At 41.4% G+C, this 22,709-nt stretch overlaps 1 protein-coding gene and 1 long non-coding RNA gene across 2 annotated transcripts in view; both read right to left on the reverse strand.

Moving 5' to 3' along the window:
• Positions 1-9,928, reverse strand: part of rundc3ab (RUN domain containing 3Ab) — a 45,297-nt gene extending 35,369 nt beyond the window's left edge. The window contains exons 1-5 of the mRNA XM_024387186.1: positions 9,842-9,928; positions 9,511-9,712; positions 6,742-6,857; positions 6,454-6,581; positions 6,116-6,201 (exon numbers count right to left, since the gene is read on the reverse strand). Coding sequence (XP_024242954.1) covers positions 6,116-6,201; positions 6,454-6,581; positions 6,742-6,857; positions 9,511-9,623 — 443 coding nt within the window. The 5' untranslated portion in view covers positions 9,624-9,712; positions 9,842-9,928. The remainder of the gene's footprint in view (positions 1-6,115; positions 6,202-6,453; positions 6,582-6,741; positions 6,858-9,510; positions 9,713-9,841) is intronic.
• Positions 39-1,908, reverse strand: LOC121840655. Its single transcript, XR_006079769.1, has 4 exons — positions 1,636-1,908; positions 1,439-1,538; positions 1,268-1,343; positions 39-1,146 (listed from the first exon to the last, which is right to left on the reverse strand). It is a non-coding gene; the product is annotated as an uncharacterized LOC121840655 (long non-coding RNA).
• Positions 9,929-22,709: the final 12,781 nt, after the last annotated feature.

The raw sequence follows: 22,709 nt of genomic DNA on the forward strand, positions 1-22,709 counted from the left end.
CGCACAATTGGCCCAGCATCATCTGGGTTTGGCCGGGGTAGGCCGTCATTGTAAATAAGAATTTGTTCTTACCTGACTTGCCTAGTTAAATAAAAGGTTACATTTAAAAAACAACTGCCGGCAACCGCGGCGCAATCAATAGGAGATGAACAGTGGCTGGTGCTGAAAATATAGCTAACTTGTTATGCAAGTGTTACACACCGACAGATGGAGAAAACCTACAGCAATTCATTTCAACAATAATCTTCATTTTAATTTGACTTTACAAATAACAAGAGGGCTTAATTGGAGTCTATTTCTTCGGAGCCTAGACCTTTCTAAAATAACCACTGGCTGAGGTAGTCAATGAGGCTTAACAGTCTATTAAAAGTTGGAATTGTTTTATTAGGCCTAGTTACAATTGCAACTGGTCAAAAATGTAGCATCCTACATAAAACAATCATTTAAAGAAAATAAGTCTGCTCGTTCGAACTAAAACAATGTAACTAATAATGAAAAGTGTACATTTGTAAAGTCATTGGAAAGGTAGAGACAAATTATTTGTGACATTGTGGTTACAATAAAGAATGTAAACAAGATGTGATCAAGATGATGTGTCTTTATTTACAGTAGTGATGGACAATTGGAAACAGTTTGAAAACAATTTGAAAACAGGTTTTCAAACACTTGTTTTTCACAAGTGTACTGTAGTACTGTAGCAGGTGTAGCACATCATGCAAATGTTTCCCATTAGCAGGACGATAGAATTTTTATAGCGCGGCTACTGTTGTGAAAATCCCTTGACTTGCAATGTATTCAATGCTTAAGTACTCTAAAGTGTTACATTTCTAACTCAAAACAACAGCACAGTATTTCTTCATCAACATCTTTATGCTTTCATTAATAAAATAACGAGAAAAAATACATTCAAATGCGGACGCTTATTTTAACTACATTTTAGTCGCACTTCCACCCAGCTCCACGACCACAGGTAAAACCTTGCTGAGATGATCAATGTATTTGTTGCATTGTTGTATCGTCTATTTCTCTAGCCAAAACATCTTGATGGCCTTGACCAGTTCATCTTTGCTTGTCGGCTTGGCAGAGTTACGGATGAATGTTTTCAGTTGATGCCAAACAAGTTAGATCAGGTTTAAATCAGGAGACCTACATGTAGAGATTTTATAAAATAGATATATACCGTAGGCCTACCATAGGTGTTGTAGGTCTTTCATTTATTTATTTATTTTTATTTAACCTTTATTTTACTACATAAAGGTCTACTTACTCTGCTGGCGTCTTGACCCAGTTTATGCCCTCATTTGCAATGCAAACCCGGGCGGCAGTGTGTTTTGGGCCATTGTCTTCATTTGGAGAAGAATAAAATACATTTAGGTACAATAATAGAAATATACATGTAAATAGGTCTAAACATAAGAAAATATTGCTATAATCCTACCTTGAAAGAAACAATGTAGTCCCCAGAAACACCTCTCTGACATAGGGTCCAGCATATCTCTTGATGATTTCTTCCTCAAAGAAATCTCGAGCCGTGATACCTGAAAAAGGAGGCAACAATGAATTATTGTGGAACACATAACTACAATAGGCTACAATATTTGATGTACCTTTTGCTTTGTAAATAGCCAAACTTACCATCAAAAATCAAATGTGGGCCTTGTCTCTTGCGAGAAATTGCCCCCCACACATGGAGTTTGAGCGGATGCTTGGGACTCGGCTTGCTTGATATTCTTCCTTTTCTTCTGTAACAATTTTGAGCAAATTGCTCAAGGGCCACGGTTGATTCGTCATGTCATTAAATGTCTTGCCAGCTATGATCCATGCCAGTCAACACATATCTTAAGAATATCATGTTAAATCATTTTCCATGATATTCAAGTGAGCAAGTGATGTCTGCTAAATAATCAAGTTAGGTTTCTCCAGAAATAAATATGCTAAATAACAAACTGGCTTTATTTACAAATTAGTGAGAATGTCTCACCCCATGTTCAAGAATTGCCTTTTTCTCAGTCACTCTAGGTTAAATGAAAACGAAATCTCCAAAATATTGTTACTTTTTAAACAAAGTGATTATTATTATTATTAATTAATTTAGAATGATATAAAAGCCCCTTAGATATTGTCACGGATCTTAACGGAAAATGCTCCTTAGATATTAATTTAGAATCCTCCAATCCTCTAAATGTAAATATTGTCAGAGTCACATCAGTGAAAAAATAATTTTTTAGATATACTGTAGGCCTACCATAGGCAAAATTAGTCTCACTAGTGTTGAGTAATGTGATGTTAAAAGTGGTGTAGGTCTTATTTATTTAAAAAGCATATTGAAGCAATAGGATTTGAAGCAATGAGATTTCAGCATCATTTCGCGCTGCTCTGAAACAAGCATGGCGACTGGTCCTGATAAATCAATGAGATTTTAATTTTCACTGAATCTCCGTTTGGATATAGGTTAGACTAGAATTAAAAACTTAGGGTGCAGAAATGTTATGCTTAGTGTAACCTTTATTTCACTAGGCAAGTCAGTTAAGAACAAATTCTTATTTACAAGAACAGCCTATTCCTTCCTCCCCGTCTGGGAGTTGAACCTTGGTCTCCGGCGTGCCCTGCCCGCACAACACAGGGATTCTTTAGCTAAATAGCCCAGTACTGTACTGACGACCGTCACGTTGTACAGCTCCATATTTCCCGTTCCATCCTAACGGAAACCCAGAGGGTTTTTGTTTTTCTTGGAACAGAAACACCATAATATTAATCAAATTAATTAAGCAAGTACCAGTCAAAAGTTTGGACACACCTACTCGTTCCAGGATTTCTCTTTATTTGTACTATTTTCTACATTGTAGTGTAATAGTCAAGACATCACAACTATGAAATAACATATGGAATCAGTTAAAAACAAATTCTTACTTACAAGGACAGCCTACTCCTTCCTCCCCGCCGGGGGAATTGGACACCGGTCTCCCGCATTCTCTAGTACAGACATGGCCTGCTCTCCCTTATGTAAGGAATTAGGCAATTTCCCATGTTTACTACAGTATGTATTGTAGGCTATGTTTACTTGTCAGACAGCACAGTAGCCTAATAAACAAATGCAGGTGGCTTATATCTTCAAAAAGCTTTAAATGCTTTATTATCCAAATGTGAAAGCATATATTGTATAGTACTGTATTTCTTCATCTGCATCTTTATGCTTTTATGAACAAAATAATGATAAAAATACTCTTTCAAAATACTGATGTTGATTTAGTTATGGATCCATAACAAATTACTATGGGAATAAATCTCACTGATTTACGAAATATTGGAACAAAGTTGTCTAATGAAGGCAAACAATTTAGAATCCTCCAATGCTGTAGCCTACTCCCAACTGTCACATTGTACAGCGCTATATTTTCCATTCAATCTTAACGGAAACCCTGAGGGTTTCATTTTTCTCGGAATAGAAACACCATAATATTAATCAAATTTATTAAGCCAAATTTCTTAAAATCAATCCCATGTACTATGTTATGGCAAAGGCTTTATATTATCTAGTAATGCCAACATGGGAGACTATCAAATGCTTCTCAATGATGCCCTCTGGTGGTCAAACTAGCACTAACGTTGCATTAACGTAAAAAGTTACTGACAATTAAATAACGTGCCATAGTGCTGCAGTATGACACCACTTTTAAAGGAGGAATATGTAGATATTCCATTAAAAATCTGCCGTTTCCAGCTACAATAGTAATTTCCAACGTTAACAATGTCTACACTGTATTTCTGATCAATTTTATGTTATTTTAATGGACAATTTTTTTTGCTTTTCTTTCAAAAACAATGACATTTCTAAGTGACTCCAAACTTTTTAACAGTAGTGTATATTACTTTGTATATGTAAAGACACGATTAAATCAAGAATAGTCTAATGGGTGACAATATTAGCATATCTCTTGTGAATTATATATTGTTATTTGTGAATGATGCCCAGCGTAAGGCAAGAAACAATCCCTTTTTTTGCGTGACTTTTTCAAATCATAGTTGCACACCTCATGTAGCCTAGCCCATAGGCCTATATGTTTTGATAAGGTTTGTATCACAACTAAAGTGGCCAAATAACCTCTTAAAATGAAGCACATTAATCCGCTTTACAATGGGTGTAGAGCCTAACTGGCATACATAAGTAGTGCATGAGTTTCAAGTTTGGGAAGATCATTTTCACATAAAAATGCACATTTATAATAAAAGCATTACATGCATAATTGCATTTGCAGTCACCTTTGATCATGTTTTTTTTTTACCACGAATGGAACATTTGCACTTATAGCCTACTGCAGTGTACGCATTGCTGCTCTTATAATGTGAAGAAATAACCTAATAGTTAATTTTTTAAATTGCTAAACGTTCTGATCTGTTGCATCAGCCACATTGCGGAAAAAACGTTTTGGGATACTGGTGGTTGTATTAATTTGGGATCTATCGCATCCCACAAATGTCCCAAACAATGTTTGGAATATTTATTTCTCGCACTGAATAGAATAGGTACATTTTTGTACTATGGGGATAGTAATTTGACACAGGCTAGTGCTTTTGCTGTTCGTAGGACTACTCATCTTGTTGACTGACGAAAAGTAAATGTGGACAGTTCTTCCAATATCTTCAATATGTACCTTGAAATTGGAAAAGGAAGCGTGCAGTTGCATCCCTGATGTGTCTGTCTTCACTTCTAGCCTGTGAGAAAGACCCAATCACGTGATGGAGAGCCATGTGAGTGAGAGGTGATTCGGATCACGCAGCACTTAGGGAGAAAGGCACAACACAGCACTCTGGGCCATGGGCACAATGACCACTAGCCGCAAAAGGCATGGATTTTTTTTAGGGTGCATTACGACCACATACAGGGGATGACACCAGGAAATTTGAGGCAAAATCAAGTGCTTGTGAAATTGTGAATGTGAGACTGAGGAAGTATGTTCAGCCTGCGCAAAAAAACAAAGCAGAGCTCACGCCTTTCAATCAACATTTTTCAAGTCATCATTAGAGTTGCATCATGCAATATTAAAAATCTAAACATATAGCCCAACATTTGTAAAACGACTAAAGTTACATTAATAACTCTGAATTAAGCATATAAAAGTACCGCTTTCGCTCAACACAGAATAGCCGCATGTGAGCACTCCCTCAAGTCGTTTGGAGAAAATATCCTTTTTATTTTATTCAGCTTTGTTCAATTGTATTCTTCATATTAAAAAATTATATAAAATAATGACATGGAATTATAAGCAAATCATGTCTGCTAAATGAACTAGTGAAGCCCACAGCCATTTGGCATAGCCAGATCAGGATGTAACAACTCAGAGTATGCTATTCTGTTCTTCTGCAATAGACTACAATTTCTTCATATCGTGTTTCGTTAGACCCGTCTAAAATAAATAATGTATTTTTGTGAAGGTTTAGGCTATATTACATGGATTTATTAGACTTTTTAAAATGTAGATGTTCCAAAGGTTTGCATCAGTGGCTTGTAGGCTATGTGTGGAGGCCAGGAGATGTGAAATGTGTTTATATAAATTAACGCTCAATTACCTTGAGACCGACAGTTATTTGCTTGACAATCACCGGCTGACGAAATGTTGTGACTGCCACAGCCCAAGTCCTGACTCATGACTCCCAGTGCAGCGGTAATACAGTCAAAGCAACAGCCCTAGTTGTCATGCTTATGCACCCAGTTTGTGTGCCTGCATTAGTTGTTTGTGCACACTGTATGGTTGTGGCTTAGTTCAGGTATGGTTGTATTGTGGACTTTGGTGAACATTGTAGTCATAGTGGCTGTCAATAGTTGCTCATGATCATGTGATGAGGTAGCCCCACCTGCGAACTTCAAAACCAGTCTCTGCCCTGAGGCCAAGATGGAATATCCTCTTGGTCTAGCACGTTGGTTGCTCCAGTGGGTCACGTCTTAGACCGTTAGTCCAAGAGGAAATTCCCTCTTGGTCCAAGGGCAGACACTGGTTTTGACATTCGCAGGTGGGGCTACCTCATCACGTGACCATGAGCAACCATGCCAGACTCATATCCGCTACAATAGCATGGTTGAGGCATGGTTGCACTGTAGTCAGAGCATACTGCTGACCTGGTTGTCCGACTGTCCCTCAGGGCAGTGGATATGTATTCAGAGAGTCTCTTCTCCATCAGGGCTACTCGAATCCAGGCTCGACCCTGCAGAAGACAGACAGGCAGACAGCCAGACACTATTCATCACATTTATTTCTTTGTTTCTTTGTCAGGGACCATGTACAACATGCCATTGCACCAGATTTAGCTTGATAGCTACATTTAATCTGTAGTCCCTGCCAAATGCCAGTGAGACAAACATAGTGTTACTAGGCTTTAAGTAAGTAAGTAAGAAGTAAGAAGTAAGTCAGTCAGTTATTCAGTCAGTCTAAGTAAGTAAGGATGCCGAACTCTTGCCTTGGCCCGCGAGGTGCTGATGTTCTCCATGTTCTCAATGCTGCTGATGCAGCTGTTCTGGACCTTTCCGCAGGCCAGCCTGATGAAGTCCCAGTAGCTGCGCTGTCCATCAAACCAGCTGCCCGACCCTGACCCCGCCCAAAGAAAGGGTCACTCTCAAAACACTGCTTTTTGGAATGCATCCCTCTTCTGATTGTGATACTTTAAAATGTTATGTCTTTGTGTACTGGCAACTATTCAAATTTATTTGATAATATGTCAATGTTGTATGGTTTATGCTAGTTTTACCTGTGAAGCCGTGGCTGAGGATGTGCTCGAGGACAGCTGCGAAGTTGATGAACTCCTCTGATGAGTCATCGATGGGCTCGGCGGTGTACTTCTCCAACAGAGTCTTCACTGAAAACCTATCAGGAAGAGAGAGATGGTTAGTTAGTAGATGGTCACTACTAACTGATCCTTTTTCCACCAATCAACACAAAGATTGTTTAATGTGAATGTTGAGGGTGGTAACAGACAAACAATTATAAACTATACATGAAGCAACTTGTCATAATACCTTCATGAGACTATAATATCATTACAAATTAGGAAAAACAAATAATGATGCCAATAATTTTAGAAAGAACAGGAGTCTGTCAGGATGCTCTCAAAAGAAGAGTCAATCAGCTTTTACCGGGTGGCTCAAATTTACAACACTGCATGAATAAGACACTTCTAGGATTTTACTCAGTGAGGAAAGAAAACAGCACATGCTCCAACAAAAGTAATAACAGTATAATTTGTAAGTTCAATGTGACAAAGACAAGATCTGCCTATTGTAGGCCTATATGTTCCTCTACATACAATACGTTTTTCCTTTCACCAATCTGTTGTTATGGTAACTAAGAGATATTTCTTGCAGAGCAAAACACTCAAGCACTAACTTTTACGCTAAATAATTCAGGAAGTCCTTTCACAGAATGTCCAATGAGACGGAGCTATATTACTGGGTGAAAATAGCCATTTGGTCGCACTGGCCCCTGCTGAATAACCATTTCAAACCTCCTACATTTCCTAAGGTCATTAGACTCTGATGGGTAGGCTACTGCAGAGCCAGATAGATAAGGATACTATAATAGAGTCTACAGTCTTAGTGTTTTGCACCCTAAAGCACTGCTCAGAAATATTAGTGTGAGACTGTATGTAAATGGAGGGCCATTCATGTTCAGGTGGTCAGTCACTGTGATGAATTTCAGGGAGGGGAGCGAGCGAGCAGGCAGGCGAGCAGGCAGGCAGGCAGTCAGTCAGGCAGCCAGTCAGTGTCACAAACACACACACACACACACACACACACACACACACACACACACACAATGCTTATTCTAACGGTAGTTTGGTAACAAGCCCAGGCAGAGAAGCAAGTGATTTCACTCTCCATTGTTCGGAGGGTAACAATGTCTCCTTCAGCTACACTGGGGCATCCCGGATAAAAGAGAATAATTGGTTGACAATACGGGAAGCCAGCAGTGCATATATTCACCTGATTTTTCATTGTACTTAAAAGGAGCTAGGGCAAGACACGAGAATTTATATCCATGGTTAGTTCAGGTAGTCATTTTTTCTTTAAATTCTAATGTGATCATAATGTAGAATATGCTCTATATTTTTAGCTCTGATACAACTATAAGGACACTAGTGGCACCCCACACTACGGGCGGTAAATCATTGGATCTGATTAATTTGATTCAATGCAATTCGATCTTTGAGGACTGCAACCATAGAAATACAATTTATTTCTGCTACTAATAAGATAGTCAACTTCCTGTCTATGGTTATTTTGCTCACTGCTCAATGTCAATTTCTCACTGTCAACCTATGAGTGCAACTATGACTACATTTTTGGGGGTTTCAAATGCAACTGGAGCCAAGTCAATTTTTAGGCAACTAATTTCAAATTCACTGGTGGTATCTTGTGTTCATAGAAGGCCCTGCAAAATATAATTACTATTGTGATGCATAATTGCTATGGTAATTTGGAATGTTCAGTCAATGAGCCCCACTGGGCACAGACATCAATTCATTGTCTATTCTACATTGGTTCAATGTAATTTTATGAAATTAAATTACATGGAAACAACATTGATTGAACCAGTGTGTGCCCAGTGGAGCATTATGGGTAAGGTAGTCAGTCTACAGTTTCCAAATTGGCCCACAAATGCACACATCATATGCATTGTGACAGCACTGTTACCTATGGCAACCGCAGCATTCCAAAAACAAAACCTGGGGAAGAAAACAATAATACAAAACACAGCGGAATATAAAGTGGCCAGTGGCATGTAATAGGGTGACGAGCTTCTTTTGAGCCTAAAATGAAGATAAATGCTGCAAAATTGTGGGAGACGATTCCCCTGTTCTGTGGCTTACTGTATAACACTATAGAAGACTGGAACCTTAAAAAGACTAAGGACCACTTCTAAGGACATTGCATTTCCAAGGACTCAACATTGCAATAGCCTATTACTCAGCTTCCTATTATAGCCAATTTTAATGGTCTCCTGAGCCTATGTATCCTGACTCCCTGGGGTACCAGCTGCTATGCTATGTCCTTGCCCATAAAAGGTTGTCGTCATAGCAACGACACCATCCGCGAGGAGACATGATGACATGAGACACTCAACTCACAAGAGCCAGGTCGATGGAAAGTATTCATTAACAACTTTAAAAAACAGTCAAGCTTGTGCTGTGTTAATCTATTTGTAGTTTCGCTCATGAACATTAAATGATAAACCATCCAAGTCATCTTGTTACAGTATAGGCCTATGGATGACGTAATTGCTTCACAAGCTACAGTATGGCTGCTGTAGCCTATCTTGCAAGTGCTCTGTATTGAAGGGGTGGTGGAAATGCTGGGTCTCTTAGTTTTGAAGGTTGAGTGTAAATGTCAAAATGATTCATAAGAAAAACAGGAGATAGCACATCACAATACGCTATTGTAGACCTAAACCTAAGGAGTGAGCGAAATCTATAGGCACACCCATTTTGTAATAGCCTACAATTTAAAAATGCGCACATTACCTGCAAACCGTGATGAGGTTCTTGCGCTCCACCGCAACACTCCGAGAAATAGAGGATGTTTTTTTTGAGACATCAAGCATAGCCATAGTTGCCTGCACACAACTCGGCTCCATACGGAGATGGCGGCACCGCTCAGCCCACTGTTATGAATCCTGCACCACAGGACCCCTCCCTGCCCAGGCGATGCTCCTCATCCACTTTTCTGTTGTTAGGGGTAAAAAAAAAGATGACACTTTTTTAAAGAAACCCACGCATATGCCTCCACGTTTAAGTCTACAAGCTGAACCTCGGGACCTGCATTGACAATAACAGAGAGCCGAATAATCTATACCGGTATTCCGCTCTCCTCCTGCTCTCTTCTCAGTCGGCGAAATGTCCTTCCGTAGGACGAGGGTCTCGACAAAGAACCGGTTGGGTGATTGGTTTAGCTTTCTTGAGTGCGTGACGTCACACAGACGCTATACGCTATACTGTCTGTTATTTTTTTATATATATTTTTATTTAACTAGGCAAGTCAGTTAAGAACAAATTCTTATTTTCAATGACGGCCTAGGAACTGGCTTGTTCAGGGGAAGAATTACAGATATTTATCTTGTCAGCTCGGGGATTTGATCTAATGCTCTAACCACTAGACTACCTGCCGCCAAACCACTAGGCTACCTGCCGTTAGCTAGCTCATCCACTGTCATGAGCAGTAGCACATACCTAATGATCTGGGAAACCCAACTTCAGCTTTTGATTGCTAAATTAATTGGGAAATAAATTAAAGCTTCACCAGCTCTACCAATTAATTTTAGTTTCACTGTCCAATCATTCCCCCCAAAATGTGCCCACTAATTGTAATGTTTACCTTTCCATAAACTGTCTGGTATGCATTACCAACGTGGTATTGGAAACCCATTGTTCGAGACTGGTGTTTGCTTGTTTGCAGACTTTTTTGTTCAGCTTTGACAGTGCTACTGATAGTCGTGGTGGTGCTTGGCTTGCACGTGCAAATTCAGAACACACAACATTCTATAATAGAGCGTCATTGTGATATTAATGCGTCAAATAGTGTTAGTGTCAAATAGTGCTATTTGACATGTATCTTTTTTGACACGCAAAGACCCAAACAGGGTTCCATAGTATGTCATGAAGGCAATATCAGTGACGCAATTACTGTGTAACTCCGGTAGGGCAACATCTGAAAAATAGCGCACTTGGTAGTGTGTACCAGTGCTCGACCAGTCGCGAAAGCCAAAATCACCCACGACAGAGAAAGGTTGATTGTCAAGGGCAATGAATTCCATTATCTTGGCGTTAATGGATTTCGCCTTTGAGTTGTCTCACTGAAATGTTCTTACTCTTTCAAATGACTGCTCAACTTGTTGACTGCTCGATCCACACAGCAGACATTGTGGGCTAGGTTAGGAATGCTGTGTTGCACATGTAGCGCAAACTTTTATGTGGTGTCATTGTGTCATATACATTATATAGGTATGCACGTAAGCTTTGACATATCTTTTGCACATCGCCTATTAAACTAGACATCGGGCCGATACCGATGTTGGCATTTTTAGCTAATATCGACCGATTCCGATATGCTCACCAATATATTGTGCATCCCTACACATAATGTAACACCACTGTTTGACTCAAGTGATAATACTGAGCCGTGCGACACATTAACAATCCCTCCACCTACTGAAAAAGCTCATACAGTCACAGCTTGCACAGTCAAAACGACACCAAATACTGATTTTGCAAGCTATGAGGAGCTTAGCAAGACATTGGTGATTGGTGACTACACATCAGTGACACAAATTGGTGACTACACATCAGACATCACCTACAACAGTGTGTGTAAGCAGTTAGAGGAAGGAATCAAAGAAGACTTCAGTGATTCGGAAATGGTCAGAGGCGTGTTCAGAATAATAAAAGCAGAACATTTCAAAGACATGTTGATAAATAAAGAGAAAATGACAGTAGCGGAGCTCAAGGGGTACCTCCAGGCCCACTTAAGAGAAAAGAACAGTACTGCACTATTCCAGGAGCTAATGGGCGCTAGACAAGATCAGCAAGAGACACCACAACAATTCCTCGACCATGTGATAGGGCTAAAACAACGAATCCTAAATTACCTGATGCAGGCATAAAATACAGTGCAGCCACTGTTCAAGATGTTTTCCTACACACTGTGCACAAGGGGCTTGGGTGTAAATGCACCGAAATTCGCTGAGACCTCAAACTCCTACTCTCAGGTAACGATGTCAGTGACGAGACAATATTGAGACTTGATGAGAATATTGTGTGTGTGTGTGTGTGTGTGTGTGTGTGTGTGTGTGTGTGTGTGTGTTAAGGTTGGGCGATTGTGTACAAGCCTACATTGCCTAATTGTGCCCCATAGCAATCTTCGATAGTCGATCGCTATTGGGGGTCTTTCTTATGGCTACCCATGTATTATTTGGAAAGTAATAAATATATTTTTAAAAGCATTCATGACTTGCGTAAACGTAATATACTAACTATTACTCCTGTTAAAAATATGAAATGGTATTACAATTGTTGAAGAGCACATTATGACTTGTTTAGGACTCGAAACTCAGAGTTTAGGACTTGAGACTTGACTTGAGACTTGTTGGTCTTGACTTGAGACTTGATTCGGACTTGCCTGTCTTGACTTGGGACTTGACTTGGGATTTGAGTGCTAAGACTTGAGACTTACTTGTGACTTGTAAAACAATGACTTGGTCAATGACTCTGTCAGGTAGTGCCCATGGCATTTTCCTGTAAAGATGAGAAAAAAAATAGTAAAAAATACCATAGTTCAACAGTTAGATGAAACAAATTCCTTTGTAAGATAAAAGTTTTAAAATGAAACATGTGGAAACAGGTGAATTAACACTCCTCAGTTTGCAGGCTCAAGTAAGCTAAAACCCACATGTAAGCAAATACTAACTAGTTGAAATTGTTAACAAGTTTGAAATGATTTAAACACACTTTGCTCTAGGCTACTATTTACTCGTTAACAAAAAATCATATATGTCTTGTGAAATATATTCACCCCACCCAGTATTGTAATCAAAACTTACCAGAAAGCATGTAGTCCTTGGCTCAGACAGTGTAGTAGTGTGGGCTCAATAGCATCTCATTAGTAAGATGTGTAAGATCTTGAGAATCAGATGTACATGTGATGGAAGAGTGCACTGCACATGTGATGGAAAAATGCACTGTGCATGCAGTGTTATGCCCTGACCTTAGAGATCCTGTTTATGTCTCTATGTTGGTTTGGTCAGGGTGTGATTTGGAGTGGGTATTCCATGTTCTATTATTTGTATTTCTATGTTTTGGCCGGGTAGGGTTCTCAATCAGGGACAGCTGTCTATCGTTGTCTCTGATTGAGAACCATACTTAGGTAGCCCTTTTTCCCACCTGTCTTTGTGGGAAGTTGACTTTGTTTATGGCACATAGCCTAAAGCTTCAAGGTTTGTTGTAGTATTTATTGTTTTGTTAGGTGTCTTTTTCTAATGAAGAGAACATGTATGCTCACCACGCCGCACCTTGGTCCTCTTCATTCTCAACTGCCATGACATGCAGAGAGTTACAATTCCATTGAGTTGGGGATAGTTTCACCAAAATATGCCACAAGACCTAAAATTGCTTTATGTTCATACCACAAAAAATGTTTACTGTTATAAGCAAACTTCTTTGATGATTTTAAGTAAAATTCCCCAAATTCCAGGGCTTAACTCCCCATGGAACATTTTTGGGAAAATTCCGGACATTTACCAGAAAGTTTCCAACACTATGCAACCCTACTCACGAGCATAATCGATTCAATGAAACAGTCAATATTGCTTCTTTTTCAGTGAGTAAGTTCACAGGGCCATGGGCTGTGAAGAAACCAAAGCACCAGGGAAACTGGAGCCGGTCGCTGCAGGGGGACACCCAGTGACCGGGCCCGACAACCATCCCAGGCTAATAGTGCCCAAAGAACTGAGCTTAATACAGAGCCATGTGGTAATGCCAATACTCCTCCCTATATCACACCAGAAGTAGTCAGCGTACAACAGAAACATAGGCTGAGAAAGATCTCTACTTTACCATCACCAGACCCACCAGCTGCTAAAAATGAACATGTTGTAAGACTCATAGGGAGAAGAGCCCTGACCCAATGTAACTTGAATGGCTTAGCAGTAAGTGGTTTGCTTGACACAGGAGCACAAGTCAGCATGATAGATCGTATTTGGAAAGACATACCTGATCTTGATATCAGATAACAAATTTAAATCATTAACGGTGATAACGAGCTGGAGGTGTATGCAGTAAATGGAGACCTCATCCCTTTCGATGGTTGGGTTACCGTAACAGTAAACTTACCTGGGAATGAGGACCCCAGCCTGTCAATAAACGTTGCTTTCCTAGTGAGTAGTTTACCACTGGAGAGGCCATTGCTTGGGTTCAATGTACTTGAAGAACTGGTCCAAGGGCATCCAGAAAGACTCATACCTACCCTCATTACCCTACTCTGTGTGGCCATCTCTGTCCCGATTGACAAAACAAAGGCCATTGTGAGCTGTATGCAGACCGTAAAACCCAATGTGCAACAAGGATGCCTGAGACATCACCGTTGGCCAGGTAGCTTGGATTAAGTGTAGAGTTCCGCTCAGTATGGACCAATCCGATGCCCCAGTGTTGTTTGAGCTAGATGAAAACGGTATGCCGCTACAGCAACTGGATATGGGTGAAGGCTTGCTAGAAATCCAGGACCAATGGAGGCCATATGCTGGTAGGCAACAACACAAAACACATCATCATCCTGCCACGAAAGACAGCTCTGGGCAGTATTCAGCCCATTCAGAAGATGGTTGAAACAGTCTCATCCAGCAGATCAGAATTCAATGTGAATGTCAACAGTGTTACCAGCCCACCAGCTGATGGAAACCCATCACTGTGGCACCCGCCAGTTGACATCAGTCACCTAGACAAGAGGCAGAAAGAGGCAGCCAAGAAGATGTTATATAAAGAATCAGCAGTGTTTGCTCGTGACAGCAATGACCTTGGGTGTATTCCAAGCCTACCAATCACTCAACCTCAAATATGACATTCCTGTGCAGAGAGTGTACTCATCAGTCCCGAAGCCATTGTTCCAAGAAGTTAAGGGGTATATTCAGCGCCTCTGTATTGACTACCGCCTGTTAAACCAGAAAACGGTACCTGACAGGCACCATTTACCCAGAATCAAATACCTGACAGACACACTTGGTGGCTACTCCTGGTTCAGCACCTTAGACCAGGGTAAAGCCTACCATCAAGCACATGGCTGAGCTCTTTAATCACCACTTCATTAAGTCAGGATTCCTATTTGACTCAGGCATGCCTCCTTGCCAGTCCAACATTTCCTCATCTCCCACCCCTTCTAATGCGACTATCCCCGATGCTTCTATTTTTCCCCTGCCCTGCTACAAAGTTTCTTCCTGCAGGCAGACACTGAGTCTGAGGTGATAAGGAAGCTCCTTATTAAACGTGACCCCCATAAAACATTTTAGGTCAGATGGTTTAAACCCTTTCCTCTTTAAGGTTGCTGCCCCTATCATCGCCAAGCCTATTTCCAAACTTTTTAACCTGTCTTTCCTTTCTGGGGAGGTTCCCATTGCTTGGAAGGCAGCCACAGTTCATCCTTTATTTAAAGGGGAAGATCAAGCTGATCCTAACTGTTATAGGCCTATTTCTATTTTGCACTGTTTATCAAAAGTGTTGGAAAAACTTGTCAATAATCAATTGACTGGCTTTCTTGATGTATATAGTATTCTCCCGGGTATGCAATCTGGTCTCCGCTCAGGTTATGGATGTGTCACTGCAACCTTAATGGAACTCAATGATGTCACCATTGCCCTTGATATTGTGCTGCTATTTTTATTGACTTGCCCAAAGCTTTTGATACAGAAGACCAATCCATTCTTGTGGGCTGGCTAAGGAGTATTGATGTCTCTGATGGGTTTTTGGGCTGGTTTGCTATCAAACTCTCTCAACGAGTGCAGTGTATAAAGTCAGAAAATCTGCTGTCTCAGCCACTGCCTGTCACCAAGTGAGTACCCCAAGGCTCAATCCTAGGCCCCACGCGCTTCTAAATTTACATCAACAACATAGCTCAGGCAGTAGGAAGCTCTCTCATCCATTTATATGCAGATGATAGTCTTATACTCAGCTGGTCCCTCCCCGGATTTTGTGTTAAATGCTCTACAACAAAGGTTTCTTAGTGTCCAACAAGCTTTCTCTACCCTTAACCTTGTTCTGAACACCTCCAAAACAAAGGTCATGTGGTTTGGTAAGAAGAATGCCCCTCCTCCCACAGGTGTTATTTCTACCTCTGAGGGTTTAGAGCTTGAGGTACTCACCTCATACAAGTACTTGGGAGTATGGCTAGATAGTGCACTGTCCTTCTCTCAGCACATATCAAAACTGTAGGCTAAAGTTAAATGGTTTCCTCTATCGTATTTGTGCCTCTTTCACCCCAGTTGCCAAACTAACCCTGATTCAGATGATCATCCTAGCCATGCTAGATTACGGAGACATAATTTATAGATCGGCGGGTAAGGGTAATCTCGAGCGACTAGATGTTCTTTACCATTCGGCCATCAGATTTGCCACCAATGCTCCTTATAGGACACATCACTGCACTCTATACTCCTCTGTAAACTGGTCATCTCTGTATACCCATCGCAAGTCCCACTGGTTGATGCATATTTATAAAACCCTCTTAGGCCTCAATCCCCCCTATCTGAGATATCTACTGCAGCACTCATCCTCCACAGAACACCCGTTCTGCCAGTCACATTCTGTTATAGGTCCCCGAAGCACACATCCCTGGGTCGCTCCTCTTTTCAGTTCGCTGCAGCTAGTGACTGGAACGAGCTGCAACAAACTCTCAAACTGGACAGTTAAATCTCAATCTCTTCATTCAAAGACTAAATTTTGGACACTTACTGAGAGTTGTGGCTGCTTTGTGTGATATGTTGTTGTCTCTACCTTCTTGTCCTTTGTGCTGTTGTCTGTGCCCAATAATGTTTGTACCATGTTTTGTGCTTCTCCATGTTGTGTTGCTACCATGTTGTTGTTATGCTGTGTTGCTACCGCACTGTGATGTCATGTGTTGGTGCCTTGCCTTAGGTCTTGTTGTGATCTGTGTTTTGTCCTATATTTATATTGTATTTAAAAATATATATATATTTCAGGGCCCCGTCCCCGCAGGAGGCCTTTTGCCTTTTGGTAGGCCGTCATTGTAAATAAGAATTAGTTCTTAACTAACTTGTCTTGTTAAATTTTAAAAATGACTCAATCTCAGTCTTCAAAGTTTGAATCTGATCCATATGCACCTTCATCAGATGAACAGAACGGTACCGCCCTGAGCCCCCATCGATTACAGTGGCCTATGAGAGAAATGGTAGACAAATTCAGAAATCAAAGTGAACCCAACACACAAATGCGGCGTACACACTTTAAGAATATAGCAAAGCACCTTGTTTACATTCTTTATTGTAATCACAATGTCACAAATAATTTGTATCTACCTTTCCAATTACTTTCAGAGTTTGGGATTTACAAATGTATGCTTTTCATGTCATTTTTCGTTCAATCCAGTTTGGATTTAAGTACAACTTTTGAGTGACACCTTTAGTGAGAGGTCTAAATGCTTTAATATTTAACTTCTTGGTGACAGGGGGGCAGTATTGAGTAGCTTGGATGAATAAGGTGCCCAGAGTAAACCACCTGCTACTCAGTCCCAGATGCTAATATGTGCATATTATTAGTAGTATTGGATAGAAAACACTCTGAAGTTTCTAAAACTGTTTGAATGATGTCTGTGACTATAACAGAACTCATATGGCAGGCGAAAACCTGAGACAAATCCAACCAGGAAGTGGGAAATATGAGGTTTGTAGTTTCATTTAAGTGATTGCCTATCCAATATGCTGTGTCTATGGGGCCAGATTGCACTTCCCAAGGCTTCCAGCAGATGTCAACAGTCTTTAGAAAGTTGTTTGAGGCTTATATTGTGGAAGGGTGTCGAATAAGAGCTGTTTCAACAAGTGGACTAGGCTGAGGCCAATCAGTTGTTTACTGCACGGTCACACGGGCGCACTGTTCCTTCTTTTTCCTCTGTAATGAATACGCTATTGTCCGGTTGGAATATTATTGAAGATTTATTATAAAAAAACCCTAAGGATTGATTGTAAACATCGTTTAACATGTTTCTACAAACTGTAATGGAACTCTTGATTTTCCCTCTGGATTTTGCACTCGCGTATTGTGCCTTTGGAATAGTAAACTAAACGCGCGAACAAAACGGAGGTATTTGGACATATACAGTGGGGCAAAAAAGTATTTAGTCAGCCACCAATTGTGCAAGTTCTCCCACTTAAAAAGATGAGAGAGGCCTGTACTTTTCATCATAGGTACACTTCAACTATGACAGACAAAATGAGAAAAAAAATCCAGAAAATCACATTGTAGGATTTTTTATGAATTTATTTGCAAATTATGGTGGAAATCTTGCATTAAGAACAAGTTTATTTTTAATTATATGTAAAACATGCATCTTTCATCAAAGTTTATGATGAGTATTTCTGTTGTTTGATGTGGCTCTCTGCAATTTCTCCAGATGTTTTGGAGGCATTTCTGAACATGGCGCCAATGTAAACTGAGGTTTTTGGATATAAATATGAACTTGATCGAACAAAACATACATGTATTGTGTAACATTGAGTCCTGGGAGTATCATCTGATGAAGATTGTCAAAGGCTAGTGATTCATTTGATCTATATTTCTGCTTTTTGTGACACCTCTCTTTGGTTGGAAAATGGCTGAATGCTTTCTGTGACTAGTTGCTGACCTAACATAATGATATGTTCTGCTTTCACCGAAAAGCTTTTTTGAAATTGGACACTGTGGTTGGATTAACGAGAAGTGTATCTTTAAAATTGTGTAAAATACTTGTATGGTTAAGGAATTTTAATTATGAGATTTCTGTTGTTTTGAATTTGGCGCCCTGCAATTTCACTGGCTGTTGGCGAGGTGGGCCGCTAGCGTCCCGAACGATCCCAGAGAGGTTAACCTTTTTGGGATAGGGGGCAGCATTTTTTGGATGAATATCGTGCCCAGAGTGAACTGCCTCCTACTCTGTCCCAGATGCAAATATATGCATATTATTATTAGTATTGGATAGAAAACACAAGTTTCTAAAACTGTTTGAATGATACCTGTGAGTATAACAGAACTCATATGGCAGGCGAAAACCTGAGAAAAATCCAACCAGGAAGTGGGTCATCTGAGGTTTGTAGTTTTTCAAAGCTTGGCCTACTGAATACACATTGAGATATAAATGAGGTTGCACTTCCTAGGGCTTCCACTAGATGTCAACCGTCTTTTGAAACTTGAATGAGGATTCTACTGTTTGAGTCAGTGGTCTGGCAGAGAGCCTTGGTCTCATGACACGCGCTCCCGACAGAGTTACTCTCTGCCTTCTGATGAAGATCATCAAAGGTAAGTGAATATTTATGGTGTTGTTTCTAACTTTGTTGATTCCAAAATGGTGGATATTCCTCTGGCTGTTTTGGGCTCTGGGCGCCGATCTCAGATTATGCTTTTTCCGTAAAGTTTAAAAAAAATCTGACACAGGGGTTGCATTAAGGAGAAGTCTATCTTTAATTCTGTGAATAACACTAGAATCTTTTATCAATGTTTATTATGAGTATTTCTGCAAAATCACCGGATGTTTTGGAATCAAAACATTACTGCACGTAAGGCACCAATGTAAACTGAGATTTTGGGATATAAATATGCACATTATCGAACAAAACATTTATTGTGTAACATGATGTCCTATGAGTGTCATCTGATAAAGATCATCAAAGGTTAGTGATTCATTTTATCTATATTTCTGCTTTTTGTGACTCCTATCTTTGGCTGGAAAAATGGCTGTGTGTTTTTTCGACTTGGTGGTGATCTAACATAATCATATGTTGTGCTTTAGCTGTAAAGCATTTTTGAAATCGGACACGATGGGTAGATTAACAAGATGTTTATCTTTCATTTGCTGTATTGGACTTGTTAATGTGTGAAAGTTACATATTTCAAAAAAATATTTTTGAATTTCGCGCGCTGCCTTTTCAGCGGAATGTTGTCAGAACCCTGCGCTAGAAAGGTTAATGATATCTGCCCTCCAAATTCATATCTAAAGGGCATTTTTCGTGCCATTATTAGTTACATTGTTTTAGTTTGAACGTGCAGACTGGCACTAAGAACAGCGGGAACGTTTCCCTAGTCTGCGCCATTATTAGTGCAATGCCCCTTAAAGTGTTGCTCTGTGCTACCCCGTGGGGTGGGGGTCCACAATATTTTGGAGATTATAACGTAAAATGAGCGAGAAAAATGCCATTCTTGAACATGGGGTGAGACATTGTTACTAATGTGTAAATAAAGCCAATAAAGTTTGTTATTTAGAATGATTTATTTCTGGTTTTAGAGGGAGATGCCCAGAGATGCCTAGATGTGTGGATTCCAGGAAGTGGACCCCCAGGTGTCAACAGAACCCCCCTCGGAGAGTGACTCGTGGTGAAGCAAGACTGTAGGAAGGTGTGGCGAGTCTGGAAGACATGTTCCCAATGGACCATGAAGTGGCGCCAGAGCCCGCCTCTCTAGTGGGCCGGTTCGGCACGGCCCAATTGTAGGATCCCAACCTGGCCAGCCAGCGCTCTCCAGCAGGTGACCATGGTGGACGGAAAGCCCATAGAGGGGTTAAGTCAGATCACCTACGCCCATTTTTCTTTAAAGAAGATAGCTGTATCAGGTTGTGAAGAAGAATGACGAACGTATGGAGTTGTTGTTGGTGCCCTGTCCCTTTGTACAACCTGTCCTGCAGTTGGTGTACTCCCACCTTCTTGGGGCTCACCTAGGGATGGAGAAGACCTTAGACCGGATAAAGGCACAATTTTAGTGGCTAGGTGTAAAGAGAGCAATGCAAGACAACTGTCGCAGTTGCCCGGAGTGCCAGCAGGTGGTGCTAAAACCACACTTTCGCAGCCCCTTAATTCCCCTACCCATTGGACCTCTACCGAAGAGCAACCGAGGGCAACAATACATCATGTTGATTCTGGATTATGCCACCAGGTACCCGGAAGCCATTCCCCTGCGCACCATGGCCACCAAGGGAATTGCACATGAGTTAGTCATGCTGTTCTCCAAGTAGGCATCCCCGACGAGATATCAACCAACCAGGGAACCCCGTTCATGTCATGAATCATGAAGGATCTCTGCAACTAATGAAAATAACCCAGTTACGCACCTCAGTGTATCACCCGCAGACCGATTGGTTGGTGGAAAGATTCAATCAAACCCTGAAGCAGATGCTAAAGAAGGTGATGGAGCCGCATGGAAAGAATTGGGTCCAGCTGCTACCCTCCCTGATGTTCTCGATACGAGAAGTGTCCCAAGCTTCAACAGGATTCTCTCTCTTTGAACTCCTGTACGGGAGACGACCCGAGGACTGCTGGCCATGGCTAAAGAAGCCTGGGAACAGCAACCGTCGCCCCATCGAACCATGGTTGAACACATAGAAGACATGAGAGACCAGATAGCAACCCTGTGGCCCCGGTACGGTAACACATGCTGGTGTGCCAAGCATGGGTGTACAACAGAGGGGCACAACAATGAGCCTTCCAGCCAGGAGACAAAGTGTTGGTGTTGATCTCCACCTCATAATGTACGTTTTTGGCCCGATGGAACGGGCCATACGAAGTCCTGGAGATGGTGGGGGAAGTTAACTATAGGGTCAGACAGCCGGGACGTAGGCATCTGACCCAGATTTACCATGTGAATTTGTTAAGAAATGGAATGCATGTGATGTACTCTACTCTATTTCCCCAAAAAAGGCAACCACAGAGACCAAGCCGGCGGAGGTGCCACTGGGGAACCAGGATGTGTTCTCCAGTGAACCAGGACACCGATCGGGTACAGCACAGTATCATCACCGAACCCAGGAAAAAGGTGTGGTTGAGACCATACCACATACCGGAAGCAAGGAGAGAGCCATCAGGACCGAAGATAAGAATGATGTTGGAAGCTGATATTATCAAAGAGTCAAAAGTGAGTGGTGCAGCCCCATAGTGTTGGTGCCGAATCCAGACGGCACTATTCACTTCTGTAATGATTTTAGAAAGGTAAATGAAATGTCAAAATTTGACGCCTACCTCATTCCCCAAATTGATGAACTAATTGAACGGCTAAGGACCGCCTGATTTATCAGCACGCTCGACCTGATGAAGGATTATTTGCAGATGCTCTTAGCTCCCGAGGCACGGGAGAAAACTGCTTTCGCCCCCCTGACGGGCTGTTCCACTACAAGAAGCTGCCCTTTGGGTTGCACCGGGCCCCGGCCACCTTTCAGAGGTTAATAGACCAGATTCTCCATCCCTATGTGGTGGCCTACCTTGATGATATTTTGATCCATGGGAGCGAGTGGTAGATGCAGCTAAACTAGGTGAGCACGGTATTGCAGGCCTTACGGAGGGCGGGGTTAACAGCTAACCCAAGGAAATGTCAGCTCGGCCTGGGGGGGCTGGGTGGAGGTGATTTGGGACTGGCACCGCCCCCTCACCAAGAAGCAGGTACGCACGTTTGTGTGATTGACTAGTTACTACCGGAGATTTATTCCCCACTTTGTCTCCCTAGCCAGCTCCCTGATAGATCTGACTAGGAGCCGTCTGCTCGCCTAGGTGACATAGACCGAGGAGACGGAGAAAGCCTTCCAAGACCTAAAGGGGGCATTGTGTTCTGGACCTGTGCTGGTGACACCGGACTTCTCGAAACCACTGGTGTTACAGACCGATACGTCCAAAACAGGGGTAGGTACCGTCTTATCACAGCTACAAGAAGGTGAGGAACACTCAGTCGTGCACATTAGCCGGAAGCTGTTGCCGCGGTAACAAAGATATTCCACCATGGAGAAAGAATGTCTAGCGATCAAGTGGGTGCTGGAGACGCTGAAATATTACTTATTGGGACGGCACTTCACCCTTGTAATGGACCATGCACCACTGGTTTGGATGTGACGGAATAAGGACAGTAACACCGTGGTTGGCAGGGAGATGTGAAGGGAGTGGTGATTGAAGGGAGATATCTTGCAGCCCGCTGGCTCCACCCCCGAGCCTTATATGGACTTC

The sequence above is a fragment of the Oncorhynchus tshawytscha genome, linkage group LG24 (assembly GCF_018296145.1).
Source record: "Oncorhynchus tshawytscha isolate Ot180627B linkage group LG24, Otsh_v2.0, whole genome shotgun sequence".
In the NCBI taxonomy this organism is placed as follows: Eukaryota; Metazoa; Chordata; class Actinopteri; order Salmoniformes; family Salmonidae; genus Oncorhynchus; species Oncorhynchus tshawytscha.